Source organism: Drosophila suzukii, chromosome 2R (assembly GCF_043229965.1).
Source record: "Drosophila suzukii chromosome 2R, CBGP_Dsuzu_IsoJpt1.0, whole genome shotgun sequence".
NCBI lineage: Eukaryota > Metazoa > Arthropoda > Insecta > Diptera > Drosophilidae > Drosophila > Drosophila suzukii.
The window spans coordinates 8262483-8278197 of record NC_092081.1 but is presented as its reverse complement, the minus strand read 5'-3'; the positions used below and the strand labels follow the sequence as shown (position 1 = coordinate 8278197).

General features: G+C 42.9%; 3 protein-coding genes across 7 annotated transcripts; 2 read left to right on the top strand and 1 right to left on the bottom strand.

Moving 5' to 3' along the window:
- Nucleotides 1-522: 522 nt before the first annotated feature.
- Pfk (ATP-dependent 6-phosphofructokinase) lies at nt 523-8203 on the top strand. Of its 4 annotated transcripts, XM_070995099.1 has the most exons (9): nt 523-1177; nt 2239-2580; nt 2639-2793; nt 4008-4116; nt 4784-4972; nt 5525-5967; nt 6025-6867; nt 7466-7554; nt 7972-8203. In XM_070995099.1, exons 1-9 carry the CDS (start codon nt 1031-1033, stop codon nt 7998-8000), a joined length of 2346 nt encoding a protein of 781 aa, XP_070851200.1. In that variant the 5' UTR covers nt 523-1030; the 3' UTR covers nt 8001-8203. The 4 variants fall into 4 exon arrangements, with proteins under 4 accessions (XP_070851200.1, XP_016929678.1, XP_016929677.1 ...); XM_017074189.4 differs by having other exon boundaries at nt 524-1177; nt 7466-8203; XM_017074188.4 differs by lacking the exon at nt 4008-4116 and adding an exon at nt 3186-3294 and having other exon boundaries at nt 524-1177; nt 7466-8203.
- Nucleotides 8204-8759: 556 nt separating this feature from the next.
- dmpd (F-box protein dmpd) lies at nt 8760-12835 on the top strand. Of its 2 annotated transcripts, none has more exons than XM_017074819.4 (6): nt 8760-8934; nt 9099-9567; nt 10854-11102; nt 11166-11364; nt 11425-11732; nt 11788-12835. In XM_017074819.4, exons 2-6 carry the CDS (start codon nt 9163-9165, stop codon nt 12400-12402), a joined length of 1776 nt encoding a protein of 591 aa, XP_016930308.2. In that variant the 5' UTR covers nt 8760-8934; nt 9099-9162; the 3' UTR covers nt 12403-12835. The 2 variants fall into 2 exon arrangements, with proteins under 2 accessions (XP_016930308.2, XP_016930309.2); XM_017074820.4 differs by having other exon boundaries at nt 8761-8967.
- A 3-nt stretch (nt 12836-12838) lies between these two features.
- Nucleotides 12839-14027, bottom strand: Ccs (Copper chaperone for superoxide dismutase). The gene is made up of 3 exons (XM_017074822.4): nt 13874-14027; nt 13182-13822; nt 12839-13122 (listed from the first exon to the last, which is right to left on the bottom strand). Exons 1-3 carry the CDS (start codon nt 13886-13888, stop codon nt 12987-12989), a joined length of 792 nt encoding a protein of 263 aa, XP_016930311.3. The 5' UTR covers nt 13889-14027; the 3' UTR covers nt 12839-12986.
- Nucleotides 14028-15715: the final 1688 nt, after the last annotated feature.

Genomic DNA, 15715 nt, shown 5'->3' with positions numbered 1-15715 from the left:
TAACAGATTAATGTATAGATTCTTCGACATATATTTTAAAGACCTAATTATTAGCATTATTAGACCTAATTATTAGTTTTGATAAGCCCCGAAAAATCAATTAAAATAAAAAGTGCTCCGTATGTTAGTTCATCAATTTAATTAATCCACATGGAACGGATAAAGGATATCTATAGTTTATAACGAAATTTCGTGTAAAATAACAGCTTATAGTACAGATTTTTCGGCATATATTTTTAAGATCTAATAAGAAGTATTTAAATGTTTTTGGATAACCACCCTTAGCCCATACATTTTATTTATCTTCGAAATAAATATTTTGAAAATCCTTTCAAACCCACAAAAACCAGTTAGAATTCAAAGAGCTCCCATATCGATATCCCTCATCGCACACCCAACCCACCGATGAAAACAGCTCCAAAATTTCCCCCATTCCCAGCGGTGAAAGCTCGCGAAAGCTTTTACTCGCCCAGTGATTAACAGCTGATCAACAGCTGAACGACTGTGGGCTGAACGTAAACAAATTGCTTAAACGCTATTTTCCGCTCGTTGCTACTCGCGAAAAGTCCGTTCATAACAGATAGAATCCACTAATTTTCAACCTTAAACCAAAAAAGTTGAAAAAATCGTGTTGCGGTTAGCAAATAGAGGATTTTAACCATCCAAAGTTTGCATTGCATCAGTACGCACTCACGGAAAGCCCGTCGCTGTGTGCGTGTGTGTTGTGTATGCGTCTGGCCTGAAGGTCACCTTGAAACGTCAAAAGCAAAAGCGAAACTTGTGAATACCGCCTCCGAATATATATCGCTAGTAACTGAAAAGCCACGGAAAGGAGCAGTAGTAGTATTTATAGCCCATTTGGATATAAGCCAGCTCTCCAGCTGCGTGGTTAAAATATTTCAAAAGGAAAAAACTGATAAGTGATCAATAGGGAACCCTAGTGCATAACAGTTGGTTGTCCATAGTGTGTGTGTGGTGCTTAGTGAGAGATATACCCCTAAAATCCGAGATACAGATATAATTAAAAAACATGAATTCCGAGATTAATCAACGATTCCTGGCCCGCGGCTCGCAGAAGGACAAAGGATTGGCGGTCTTCACCAGCGGCGGGGATTCCCAGGGCATGAATGCCGCCGTACGAGCCTGTGTGCGAATGGCCATCTATTTGGGCTGCAAGGTGAGTTGGTGACCTCTGTCAAGTACTTTCCGCCCCCGCAGCATCGTGTAGCGTGTACCCAAACCCCAAAAAAACGCCAAAAGCAACCCCATGTGAACTCAGAACTTTACGTAAAACACCTGGTAATTTGCTTATCAGCAGGCAATGAACCACGGCAATCGGTCTGTTAAGCCAGTTAGATAATCTCTAATCGGTGCGAAAAGAAATTCAAGAATATATGTGTATATGCACATTGACATTGGGTTTATTTTCGGTACTTTCACATGCGATTTAATTCGGCTAATTTGTTTCGCTTTTTGTTGTCGCTTTTGGTTTCGTTTCGGTTTATTTTCCTTTTCAAAAGAGTTCTTACATGTTATAGGGAAATTCTGTCTGTTAAGCACCTTTTTTGCCCTCTAAAATAGGCAAATAATTTGTCAATTGGTGCCCAATTTAAATTGATTAACATCTATTTATTTAAATTCAATTTAATGGGGGTCAAAAAAAGTGAAATTAATGACACGCGCCGAAAGGCAATTGGCTAGCTTTTCTATATTGAAAAGTTGAATACATTCCATGAGTATGCTATATACTTTTCTATTTAAATGGCGTCTAGGCGGTTTAACTAATCTGATCGAAATAATCTAAAAGTGTCATGGCATCATTATTGTTTATATTATTTTTTAAGTTTTTGCTTTGGAGCTTCAGATTTACATTTTTAGAGATCAAAATATTTTGTTCACATCAACTTGATGGTTAATTATAAGAATAAAACTGTAACTTTTCTTTAGCAATGTTTTAATTTAGTAAAAATAATTAAATACATTTTAATGTACAAGACACATTTCGCATACAGTGTCATTTTGTCAACTTTAATGGGTTCTTAAACAATGACTTCCTTAGTCTTATACAAATATTATAATCTCAGCAATGTGAAAATTAATCATAATTATTTTTTTCGCGAATTTCATTAACATTAATTGTAGATGATTCATGTTAAATTTTGCTAATGATGTCATGCGCTATAAAGATAACTCTTCTGGTTTTCATAATTTTTACAAAAATTTCGTATCTCTGCCAAGGTCTACTTCATCCGCGAGGGTTACCAGGGAATGGTTGATGGAGGCGATTGCATCCAGGAAGCCAACTGGGCCTCGGTCTCTTCCATCATCCATCGTGGTGGCACCATTATTGGATCCGCCCGCTGCCAGGACTTCCGTGAGCGCCAGGGTCGCTTGAAGGCTGCCAACAACCTGATCCAGAAGGGCATCACCAATCTGGTGGTTATTGGCGGCGATGGCTCCCTCACCGGTGCCAATCTGTTCCGTCAGGAGTGGCCCAGCCTGCTGGATGAGCTGGTGAAGAACAAGACCATTACCACCGAGCAGCAGGATAAGTTCAATGTGCTGCATATCGTTGGATTGGTATGTTATAAAGGGGGGTGTTCTTTGGATATAGATACTTATAGCTATTTATTCATAGGTGGGCTCTATCGACAACGATTTTTGTGGCACGGACATGACCATCGGCACGGATACGGCCCTGCACCGCATCATCGAGGCCATCGACGCCATTTCCAGTACCGCCTACTCGCATCAGCGCACCTTCATCATGGAGGTCATGGGTCGTCATTGCGGGTAAGTTGATTTCTATGCCATGTTCAAGCGAATTCGGGCTGCCCTTGCTTAAGCCTAAGTGTCAGTGATTAATTGGGATTTTAGCTAATATCCTGCCACGAATATCTCTAGCTATCTGCCGGTGGTAGCCGGCATTATCTCCGAGGCAGACTATGTGTTTCTGCCCGAGTCTCCTCCACCGCAAGATTGGCCCGATCGACTTGTCCTCAAGTTGGAACAGGCAAGACCAAAAACGGAAATCTGTTGAGTGTCGTCGGCTCATTCGTTCGCCCATTTCTGTTTTTATGGCAAAGACACCCCGTCGATCGATCTTAGTGTCCCCATCCAACCCCAAGAAAAAGAACCCCTTTGCACCCCCCCTTTGACTAATATCTTGTAATGTATTTTTGCAGCTATTTAGCTCTTGTGGGCGGACTGGCGTGCGAGGCGGATTTCATTTTCATTCCCGAAATGCCGCCCAAGGTCGATTGGCCAGACAGGCTCTGCTCTCAGCTGGCCCAGGCAAGATGCAGCTCTATTAACCATTTCTTATGCACTGAGAAAATTGCTATAGTATCAGGAATACAATCTCGACAACAAAAAAAAACTAAATATTCATTATAAAAATGATATATTACAATATATTTCAGTTTAGAATCCGGAAACAAGCTAAATTCGATCTTTCAAATTTCAATGATATAATTTAATATTTAAAAAATCTTTAAGTTATAATATGATATAAAAAATAACCATTAACTCAAATAATTTGGATGTTCTCTGTGAATATGCTTAAAATTAAAAAATAATAATATTCCTCATTATATATCTGGTTTTAACAAAAGATCGAATAATGCTACTTAAAAAAAAATTGTCGAAACATTATTCCTGTTTTTAGATAAAAGTTTTATACTTCAGTGCAGTTGCTGTCGCTTAATTTAGATTTCAATGCCTAAGTAGTACACTGGTACACCATTTTTTAAAGACACTGATTTAGAGCGACACATGCTATACAAAAGCTTTATACTATATATTCTGCCTATTGCACACACGATTTCTTCTCTATATACAAACAGAGATACGGAATGTATTACGCACAGTTTTTGTCTGTACCAGCATATCCAAATCATATTGTAACTAATCTTAAGTTTATCCCAGACAGTCCCAATCCCCAAATAATGATCCTCCCTACATTTGTGACACATGTTTTATTTAGTACTTAATCTTTTGTTTTTTAGTTACTTAGCCATATCGACAGCCATAGCCACTGAGGCTGATTTTATGTTCATTCCCGAGGAGCCGGTGTCCGTCACTTGGAAGGACGAGATCTGTGCCAAGCTCCAGCAGGTCAGGCCTAGAGTCCTTCGCTATCCGATAAATTTCTCGTTAATATTTTGTCTAAATTTAAAGTTTTCAAATTTTTCACTGCTTTGTTTTTTGACCTTTTCGGTGTGCCGAAATTTCCATGGCGATAAACGGCTTTAACAGCTATTTGAATTACTTGTTTGGGTCTTTGGGTCTCTGTTTTATGTACTCATGATGTCACTGAGTTCCTGTATTAACTTTCCCAACTCCACTAACGCTCATCCTCGTTTAATCGATCTGTAATTCTTCATAAATGTTATACTTCTCGACTTACTGCGACTTGTGTGATTTTTATTCATATTTTATAACGTTAATTACCACCAGTATGTTTCAAATAAAATCCTTTTCACTAGAAAGAATGAAATCATTCATCGCCATAATTTCATTTAATTTTTAAATATATGTCTGAAGCACATATCATTCTGTAACGTACTGCAATCATAAGCTTGCTGATACACACTTGGTTAAACATACATAATTCACACATCAAAAGCAAAGCCTACATAAAATATACGTACATCGTAGAATAGATGATGTCTATTCATCTAGTCTCTTCATAACTTGTTTGTGCTGTTGTAGTTTTTGTATCATCAAACAACAGAATATTGTATGTGTACCATAACATGTATTTTTACTGATTTCCTAACAGGAGCGTTCTGCTGGCCAGCGCCTGAACATCGTGATCGTGGCCGAGGGTGCCATGGATCGGGAGGGTCATCCCATCACTGCCGAGGATGTCAAGAAGGTGATCGATGAGCGCTTGAAGCACGATGCCCGCATCACGGTTTTGGGTCACGTGCAGCGCGGTGGCAATCCCAGCGCCTTCGATCGTATTTTGGTGAGTAAAATCCCAAGTATTACCTAAAATATGCGATTATTTTCACTATCCCAATAAAAACGTTGTTATTCTTGATATATTTTATTTTTGTATCATACTTCTTAACGCCAATATTAAGCGATGAAGTCTTTGTGGTTTATATATTCATTTGTCATATTTGTCATATCCTAAATATACGATTTCATCTTTATCCCAATCAAAACTTCGTAATCCTTGGTATTTTATTTTTGTAGCATACTTTTTAACGCCAACATTATTGTAAACGATGCAGAGTTTCGATGTCTGTAAGGTTTAGATATTAATTTATCGCTTTGGAGAAATAATACCCTCAAACTTAAAGAAGATTTATGAGAAAGATGCGATTTTTAAGACTATACCAAACAAAACTTCGTTATACTATAATTCCGTTTTTGTAGCATACTTTTGAACGCCTAAAATGGTATTTTGGTATTAAACGATGCAGCGTTTTGAAGTCTGTGTGGTTAAGATAGTCTTACGATATGTTTATTATGTTGGAGAAATAGTAAACTATAACGATTCTTTCCCTTGCAGGCCTGTCGCATGGGTGCCGAGGCCACTTTGGCCCTGATGGAGGCCACCAAGGAGTCGGTGCCGGTGGTCATCTCCCTGGATGGCAACCAGGCGGTTCGCGTGCCGCTGATGGAGTGCGTGGAGCGCACCCAGGCGGTGGCCAAGGCCATGAAGGAGAAGCGCTGGGCGGATGCCGTCAAGCTGCGCGGTCGTTCCTTCGAGAGGAACCTGGAGACCTACAAGATGTTGACGCGCTTGAAGCCCCCCAAGGAGAACTTCGACGCCGAGGGCAAAGGTATCGAGGGCTACCGCCTAGCTGTGATGCACATTGGAGCTCCGGCCTGTGGCATGAATGCCGCGGTGCGCAGTTTCGTGCGCAACGCCATCTACCGGGGAGATGTGGTCTATGGAATCAACGACGGTGTCGAGGGTCTGATTGCCGGAAATGTCCGCGAGCTGGGCTGGTAAGTTCAAGATCTAATTCCCTATAGAGCAAACTTTAATTTAAACCCCTTCCCCAGGTCCGATGTCTCGGGATGGGTTGGTCAGGGTGGCGCCTACTTGGGCACCAAGCGTACTCTGCCCGAGGGCAAGTTCAAGGAGATTGCCGCTCGCTTGAAGGAGTTCAAGATCCAGGGTCTTCTGATCATCGGTGGCTTCGAGAGTTACCATGCCGCCGGACAGATTGCTGATCAGCGGGACAACTACCCGCAGTTCTGCATCCCAATCGTGGTTATCCCATCGACGATCTCGAACAACGTGCCCGGCACAGAGTTCTCCCTGGGCTGTGACACTGGCCTGAATGAGATCACGGAGATCTGCGACCGTATCCGTCAGTCGGCCCAAGGCACCAAGCGCCGAGTGTTCGTCATCGAGACGATGGGTGGCTACTGCGGCTACCTGGCCACCTTGGCCGGTCTGGCCGGCGGTGCTGATGCCGCCTACATCTACGAGGAGAAGTTCTCCATCAAGGACCTGCAGCAGGATGTCTACCACATGGCCTCCAAGATGGCCGAGGGCGTCTCGCGCGGTCTGATCCTGCGCAACGAGAAGGCCAGCGAGAACTACAGCACGGACTTCATTTACCGCCTGTACTCGGAGGAGGGTAAGGGCCTCTTTACGTGCCGGATGAACATCCTGGGCCACATGCAGCAGGGCGGTTCCCCCACTCCCTTCGACCGCAACATGGGCACCAAGATGGCCGCCAAGTGCGTCGACTGGCTGGCCACCCAGATCAAGGCGAACGTGGACGCCAACGGAGTGGTCAACTGCAAGGCTCCGGAAACCGCCACCCTGCTGGGAATCGTGTCGCGACAGTACCGCTTCTCGCCCTTGGTCGAGCTCATTGCCGAAACCAATTTCGAGTGAGTATTTTTAGTTTTGGGATTGGGTATTATTGGGTATTCAACAAAAAATTCTTAAAAAAGTATTTCAACAAGATGGTATATATCAGGTTTTCCTGTATTATGAAGAATATATAATACTGTGTATAAAGGGGGTACATTTTTTGCTAAAAGAATCAAATTTTATCCATTACTCAAAAAATTCTTAGATATCTCAGGTTTTCTTACATTATTAAAAGTATAAAATACTTCTTAAAAGGGGGGTAAATTTTTTTGTTTATAGATTTAACGAATCCAATTTCATCCATTCCATAAAAAAATCTTCCAAAAGTATTGCAACAAGATGAGATATCTCAGGTTTCTTTTATAATTAAGTGGTACCTAAAAAAAATGTACCCCCTAACGATTTAACATAAAAATCTAAAAAGAACGAAACTCGAAAATATTTTAAAACAGCATTTTAAGATTTATTTGGTACAATAGTCTACCCCAAAGTACCCCAAAATGAAAAATTCTATAGTCCTTTAATTTTTCCTCCAAATATGTTATACATAACTAGTATATCATTTTGTAAAAAATATTAAAACTAATTGGGACTACTTACCAACTCTTCTTCCAGCCAACGCATCCCCAAGAAGCAGTGGTGGCTGCGCCTGCGTCCCCTGCTCCGGATCCTGGCCAAGCACGACTCCGCCTACGAGGAGGAGGGTATGTACATCACCGTCGAGGAGGAGTGCGACACCGACGCCGTCGCCTAAGCGGACTCGGACTCGGATTCGGATTCAAAATTCCCCACTTCCGCTTACCGCCTCCATCGCTGCATCGAAGCATCCATGTTCTCCTATCCGCACCCTCGAATCTGTCTCTGTGTTCGCTTTTTCAGTTGTTTTGGCACCGCATCCAATCCGTCTTATGGTTTTAACTACGATCAGACGAAGAGGCCCATGACAGCAGCACATACGAAAGTATTTCATCATATCAACAGACGCATACAATACGCACAAATACATAACTTATTTATATTGCCCGCCAGTTGATTTTCTTATGATTTTCCCAAATATCGTGTATTCTTGAACCTTGTGTCTCGAATACTGAATAACGTTAATAGTTGATTCTACATTGCAGCCGTTCCGAAGAGTATACGGACCTGTTAGCAGACCCCGTTTCGTATGTTATCGTAAATTGTTGGTTCTTCAGCCCAACTAAGTTAAATGTTAAAGTATTTACACAAATTACCCAGTCAACGGAACAAATTCTATCTGCAAAGTGTTTTTCGAGTGTTGTTATCGAACGAAGCAAAGATCTATTTGTATCGACGTGCTAAATACATAATCAAAGACCTGTAGGCACACTTTAAGCCAGATTTGTGTTTTAATGGGTTTTGGGCGGTGAGACCTGTATTCCAGTTTAACTTCCGGTTTGCTTAAATGAACCTAATTTTAGGATTTTGAAATTTAATGGTTATAAAAGAGATTCATCGATCTTCTACTGTTATTTAGGAATAGCCTCAACATATTTTGGCCAAAGAGGTTTCTGTGACAACCACAATTTACTCTTCACTTTAGATTTTGAATATGCGTTAGGTATAATGGAGTGCCAGTGGAAACATGTTATACATACTAGCGAGTTCGCATGTTTCCGAATATTTGAGTAGAAGCTGTCTAAACGTTCCACAAGGGTAATTATTTGCCATAGCTGTAGGTGATAAAGTAATACGTAGTCTGCCCATTAGTATTTTTCAACAGATTAGCCAGTGCTTTATTGCAATTCCTACCATATGCAGTAAAAACAAATACATTCAAAGTGCTGCAGTGGAAGCCGATCATAACGAAGAATCGATGACCCCGCAACCACAATGTTTGTAAACTATCGGTGCAATCGATGGTGCCATCGGGAATCGGCCAGCTCTAGCCACTTTGACTTTTTTTGCCACGGATTTGTGTATGTAGTTTTAATTGTGCTCGAAAAAACTGACTTAAAGTGGATGTCAGCGTAGAGAAATTGCGCCCGAAAGTACTAGAGATTTTGGTCCACAGTGAAGTGCGGCTGAAAACGATGTTAATGCACTAGTACCACTTAGTAAAACGGGTACGAAGCCAGCTCGAAATCGAGTTTTTAGAAGTGCGTAGCACGAAATTTCAAAGAAATTTGTACGGGGGGGAAAGACTAGCAAAGAGACGCTATATGTGTATACGATGTGGTATTAATGGATATACTCGCTCTGTTTTTTCGTGTGTGCTCCATTTTTGCAGCAACTCCAAGACGCTGCTGCAAACGAATTCTGTCCATTGAGAACCGAAGAGCCACTGGGAAGAAATGGTGTCCACCCGCCAAATGTGCAGTGGAGGCGGTACGACCGCTTCGGAGGGGGTTCCCCCCTTCGGCGGCTCGGGATCGGGATGTGGAGTGGCATCCGGATCGCCAGTGGCAACCGGATCGGGATCCTCTGGGCTACAGGAGCCCGCCGAGACGTCCGCAAACCGAACCTCCGTCCTGCGGCGAACCACCAGCTATCAGGGTCACCAGAGCCTGGGATCTGGGCAGGTGACCTCGCCGGCCAGCCTGGCCTACTCCGCCAGCGTGGTGACCCGCCACCACTCGTACACCATTCAAATGCAGCGGCAGAGGTCACCAGCGGTCAATCTCTTAGATCTGCCCAACGAGCTGATTGAGAAGATCCTCAGCTACATGGACTTTAAGAAAGTATCAAATCTTAGATTGGTAAGTGCACTGATTCCAAGACCTCACGCCCCCCTTTGGTGCCAACCAAAACGTTGGCTATTAAATCAATAAAAAGCAATTTGCCCAAGTGCAAGCGTGGTACCGTGGGCCCGGTTATCCAACCAACAAACTACCTGCACTTGTATGCCTGTTCTGATATTCTGCTGTTATGTGCATTATTTTCGCCATGCGTCGCACTTCCCTCAACGGATTTCGAATTTCCCTTGGCAGGAGGCAATTAAAACTTTGTCACGAGGGCACATGCACTTGCAATTGTTTATATTTAGCAGCGCACTCGGCATCTTGACTTCGGTTGGGGGGCAGAACGGGCTAATAAAACATATATTTTAGCAGGTCCATTTAGGGGTTTCCACATTTCTGTTGAATGCCTTGCAGCCATTTACGAATTTGTGTTTTAAAGCCCACTAAATGAATGCCATTTCTCATTAGAAAAGTCATGTGCTCTCGGTTAAAAGATAAACTGACTCTTTTAACGCAGCAATTTAAATTAGAACTGGAGCTTATGAGATAAAATGCCATTCCAAACAATGTTTAGTTCCAGGGTCTTTTTTTATATTAATATTAACGTTCGATGTTATTATTATCAATCTATTTGTTAGTATGTTCTGTTTAAGGCACTACGAAATTTATACACACACACTTCAATACAAAACCACTATTATTTTTAGTAAATATGTGAAATGAACATGTTTCCTACCACTTTTCGAGAAAACATTATTACTTTAGAGTGAAAATTCACTTATTTTTGGTGTCAATCGGGTCTACCTAAATGATTAACTTTAAAGATCCTATAAAAATATAAAAATCTTATTATAATTTAATTGGATATACATAACTGGGACTTTTTTTTTTTATAAATATTGTCCTAAAACAGGATTGTTTTCGGAAATGTCTAACGTAACTCAGTTACAAAGTCATAATTAGCGTAGGTAAAAAATAGTTCTATTGATGTGTTTCGAGGAACTGCTCGAGTTCAAGGTCCTGAGGGTAACTACACTTCGGCGCTTGTTTCTCGATGGCATTTTTGCCTGCACCCGCGTCTCCCTTCCACAACGCGTTGTGTATGTATGCATGGTTATTTGTTGTAGGTAGCGGCGACAAATGTAATCTGATATAATTTAATAAGAGGCAGAACCACTAGCTGGTGAATGGATGCGGGCACAGCAGCCGAAAACGAATTTGAAATCTTAGCTTAACCCAAAACCCCGAACATTTTTATCTCTGTACCCCCTGCTAACTCGAATCCCGGATGTGCTTATTCGCAGGTGTCCCATCGCATGAACGACATTTGCATGGCCATGCTGAACGCAGCCTTCTCCAGGCAGATCAAGACCACGTTCAGCCGCTTCCAATCGATCAAGGCCAGCATGCCGCGTCGGGAGTCCGCCCGTCGCAATCATCCGCTGGCCTGCGAGTGCGACATCATTGAGACGTGCTACATGCGCCTATCCTTGCTGCAGATGTCCATGGGGAAGCACATCGAGCGGGGTCACTGCTGCTTCTTTCCGGGCGCCGTAAGTCGAGCAATTAACCCAACCATCTCCGCAAGATCTAATCAGAAGGGTTTTCACTTTCAGATTCTAGACGAGGTGCAGACGATTCTCAACTATATCAGTATTACGCCCAGGCTGCAGCGACCTTATCGGGTAACCGACGAGCTCTTTGATCTCTCCACCATGGCCATGGAATATTTCAAGGACCGCATCGAGTCCACGCTCCCTGGCCTGGCGTACTTCAACAAGGACTTCTACACGCTGCCCACCACCACAAAGCGACGTAAGAGTCCTGATCTCTCTTCTGGTTTCTCTGAAACTAATCGTTGTTTCCACCTCACAGCCACGCTTGCCATCAGTTCAGATCTCGAGGACAGTGCCAGCAATTCGCCGCCCCAGAACCACATGGTGCTCCGCAAGGGCATCCGCAAGATCAAACAGGGCATGAAGATGTACAACAACCAGCTATCGGTGCTGCGCACCGAGCTTCGCACCTGCAAGCGCAAGGCCGCCGAGCAGAGCAAGCAGCTGGCGGAGCAATCGAATCTCCTGGCCGAGCAACAGAAGCAGACCTTGGAGTATGCCAATCGGCTGGACGAGAATGACAAGAAGAACGAGGAGATGTCGCGCAAGTTCTCCACTCTTTTACAGGTGAGTGAAGAAGGGATTTTCCATAAATTGACATTGATTTTCATTTTTTTTGCAGGAGCTCAACAAGTGCAAGACAGAGCTGCAGTTTTGGCGGTCAAAAAGTCCGGCCATTCCTGCCGTGTGCAGTTCGTGCAATCAAAAGGTGGCACCTGTTGTGCCGCCAGAGGATTTCCAAGTTCTGGTCAACCAGGGTGTTGATCCCGAGCACTTTATCATCACCAACGAGGATGTGGATGCCGAGAGCGATGTGAGCGTGGGTGAGCTTAAGGAGTTTGCCTCGCCAGACGAGTCCACCACGGCCAAGCTGCTGGCCGTGAGCACCGCGGCCAAGAATCTGAAGCGGAAGCTGCCATCAGAGAGCCAGTCCAATGCCATAGCGTCCACCTCGAAGGCAGCGGAGGTTGCCCAGTCCCAGCTGCTGCCGGTGGCCACCGTAAACGGAGGAGCTGCCAAAGCTTTGGGCGGTTACTCCCCCAAACTCTTCTACGGCAATCATCAGCGCAGCGGCGTGATTGTCAGTCCAGTGTCCAAGAATCTGGCGGTGGCTACGCCATCGGATAATGTGGCGTCCGGGTCGGAGGCTCTTGAGGAGCCGGAGGAGGCGAAGAAAGCACGTAGAGTACAAAAGGCCAACAGATATGTAAATACGCCCGGCAAACGCAGTAAATAAGCATTAGGACATACGCATATACACTTTACATATTTTTTACCACTTATTTACATATAAAGCGTGCATGCCCTCGTTCACCTGACCCCCAGGATGCGGGTTTGGGTCCGGGGCATGCGCCGTAGTGTTAACGGAGGAATCAAATTAATATATACACATATATCTATTAATGTCAAATGCATTAGGCATTTCGAATATTAATCATTATTATTATTATCAAGTACAAGAAACTTGTCTGTATGTTCTTCGGTTTTAACGCCCCGCGAAAAACAATTCTAGTTAACCACCACACTACACGAACAACACACAATCCCGTAGTTATTGGCAGAGCAAAACAGATAATAATAATTTAAAAGCAAATTAATTTTAACTAAGAAAAACAACAAAAAAAGCAAAAACGGCAAAGAAATATTTTAAATAAAACTTTAAAAGCAAAGTCTTGGTGTCTCAGAAAGGAAAGGGTTTTTAATGGTAAACAAATACTTAAGAACCTAAGGTTAGAAGAAGTTCTTATCATATACTAGTATAAATGACAAGCAACTTGTATAAAAGATAATTTATTTACAAGGTCAACGAATGGTACAAGTTTAAAGCTTTTGGGAGCGCTCTTTGCCAGCCAGTGGCTTATTCCGCTCATCCCAAAGGGTGACTCCATCGCAGGCACAGATTTTCTTGAAGTTCTCCAATATGCCAGCCGAACGGGCAATTATGCCGCAGGCAATCCTGTGGGGAAAACAAGTTAACTCAAATAATGATAAGGAAAAGCTTAATGGTTCACTTACCTCTCCCCGGAGTTGCCATCGACCAGGCTCTGTTCGTTGTCACCACGTCCCAGGTCATCGGCATTGGCTGTGAGGACAACAGCTCTGCCGATGACGTCCCAGACCTGCAGCACTGGATCTACAAATCTGAAGGTGGCCCTACCGCTCTCATCGGCCCGAATGTTGCCCAAATCTCCGGCATGACGGTCCTCTGCCCCAGCTGCGGGGCTTCCATGTGGCGACTGGCGGGGATTGTAGTGATCTCCGACGGAAGCGCAGCCGGAGGATGTGTCACCGCTTTCGTGGATGTGGAATCCGTGTAGACCAGGCGTCAGGCCGTCCACCACGCCATCTACCACCACTCCTGGCTCTTTTGCCGTGATGGTGGTAAATCGGACGACTCCCTGGATCGGTGTTTTGTCCACCACACTGCCGGTGGTGTTGATGAGAGCCACTGCCGACTGACCCCCGAATCCAGAAAGTACGGCCTTGCGCCCGGTGGCCTCTATTTTGTCGTGAATCTCTGACCAGGGTCGCTGGGTCTGCACAATCACACGGCCCTCCTGGGTGTCGATCTCCACCTGACCCACGCCATCCAGCGCCGAACGGAGCACTCCGACGTAGGCACCATCGTCTTTGCGCATTTGCACTGCAAATTCAATCTATACTTTAACATGAAAGCGTGTTTTCCGTTCCGGAAGATGGGTACTTACTTTAATGGAGCTCATTTTGACGGTCAAAGTGCCGACTTGCAATGATAAACAAACTTTGGCCCTATAGCGTAGTGTGACCAGATGACCAAAGCTCAGTCCCGCCAAAATCAATAAGGAGAAATAGTTGGGGGATTCTTTGTATTTAATTTCAAATACAATACCGTTTTTGGTTGTAAAAAAACTAAAATTAGGAAAACATCTTTTTTTGAAAGTAACTCATTGTAAATCATTGAATGGGCTTTTTAAGATGACTATTGGGGATTTAAACAGGCGTCAAAGAAAAGTACCCTATCATCTGACAAGAAATGGCAAAGACACTTTTTAGAACCTAAGTTCGTGGTTTCAAAAAGTCCATGAACTCTTACGAAATATTCAAATCTTTTTGAAGTCTACCAAATATTGGTCTGATTAATCCAGTGATCGGCGTTGCCAATCTTTTTCACTCAGCTTTGCAAGAGTCTCTGTTTTGAGCGCCCGATTCAAATCGGTAACCCCGAAGTAACTCAGATGTTAATTATTCTAATTTCTGTGCTAATTTTCGAACCTGTAGCTCCATTCACTTCTTATTACGCTTTATAATTTTTTATTAACTTTTCTTTATGGCCGCCGACAGTTTTAATCAATGGCCATAAAGAGTATTTTTAAGCTCAATGCTGCTAATTTGTGCGAATTGAGAGCGCTAATTAAAGTCCCCAAAAAACCCTAAGCGACAGATGCTGCTTTAGTTATGGTTTAAAAAAAAACAAAACGTGCATCCAATATCGATAAAGCGTTTCCATGCGCGCCAATTTATTGCAGCAAATTGCGTCTTTGACTTTCATTGTGCAAAATAAATTAATTTCACTTGGGTCCCCGTTATTGATGGCAATTTAAAAACAATTGAGAAATATTTAATATTGCCTTCAATTGAAGAAATGTAAAAGGAAGCACTACAAAAGGGAATAATAACAAAGCCGAGTCCAGTCAATTTCCAAAAATTCGGCAACTCGGCACATGGCTTTGGTCAATTAAGACCTCAATTAGCACCGTATTTGGAGATTGAGATCTTGAGATGAATGGAATCGGTAGACAATAATTAGTCGGCATTAGAGTACCGTTACTAGATTCAGAGCTATTTTATTTCAAATCGATTAAGTCCACACAATTCTTTGGAACCAAAAGATATGATCAGGTTGATTTAGTCAAGGATTTTAATCAATGACTTACAATATTAAGGGGACTGACCCGCAGGAACAAAAAAAAAGTGTGTGAGGAAAGACACTGAGTTTTTTACTTATGTATGTTTTATAGTTGCAATTCGTAAATGGTTGTTTGTTGTTGTTGTTTTTGTATTTTCAGAATGGGGCAGCTTAGGAGTTGTCTTAATAGAAGAATGCGATCTACAATTAAAGAATCATCATCGGGAGGGGCGGAAAACCAATCCTAGGATGAGTGCACCAAGTACTTATGTAAAAAATAAAGTAGTTAATAAAATTAAAATTGATTGGTTTTATGATTTAAGGTCCTTTTAGAGAAATAACTGAAATAGAACAGACATTGATAGTTAGATAGTCCATTCCAATGGTTTTAAAGTGCTTATAAGGTCCACTCTAGCCATGGATCGACGCCATATGCCCTGAGCCACTCTGAAGAGCGCCTGTCGCCCACACACAGGAAACGCAGGTGCGCTCTGCAAGTACTCTCTTTAGTAGCTGCTCTTTGGGGCAGCGACTAACGGCAACAGCTGTTCTTGTTGATAAATACCAATAAGATTCTTTGTTGCCTTTTTGGAGATTAGCAAATGCAAGTCAGCCTCCGGAAAAAACTTTAGACTGGAAGCGAATACGAGAAAGTTTGGCTAGA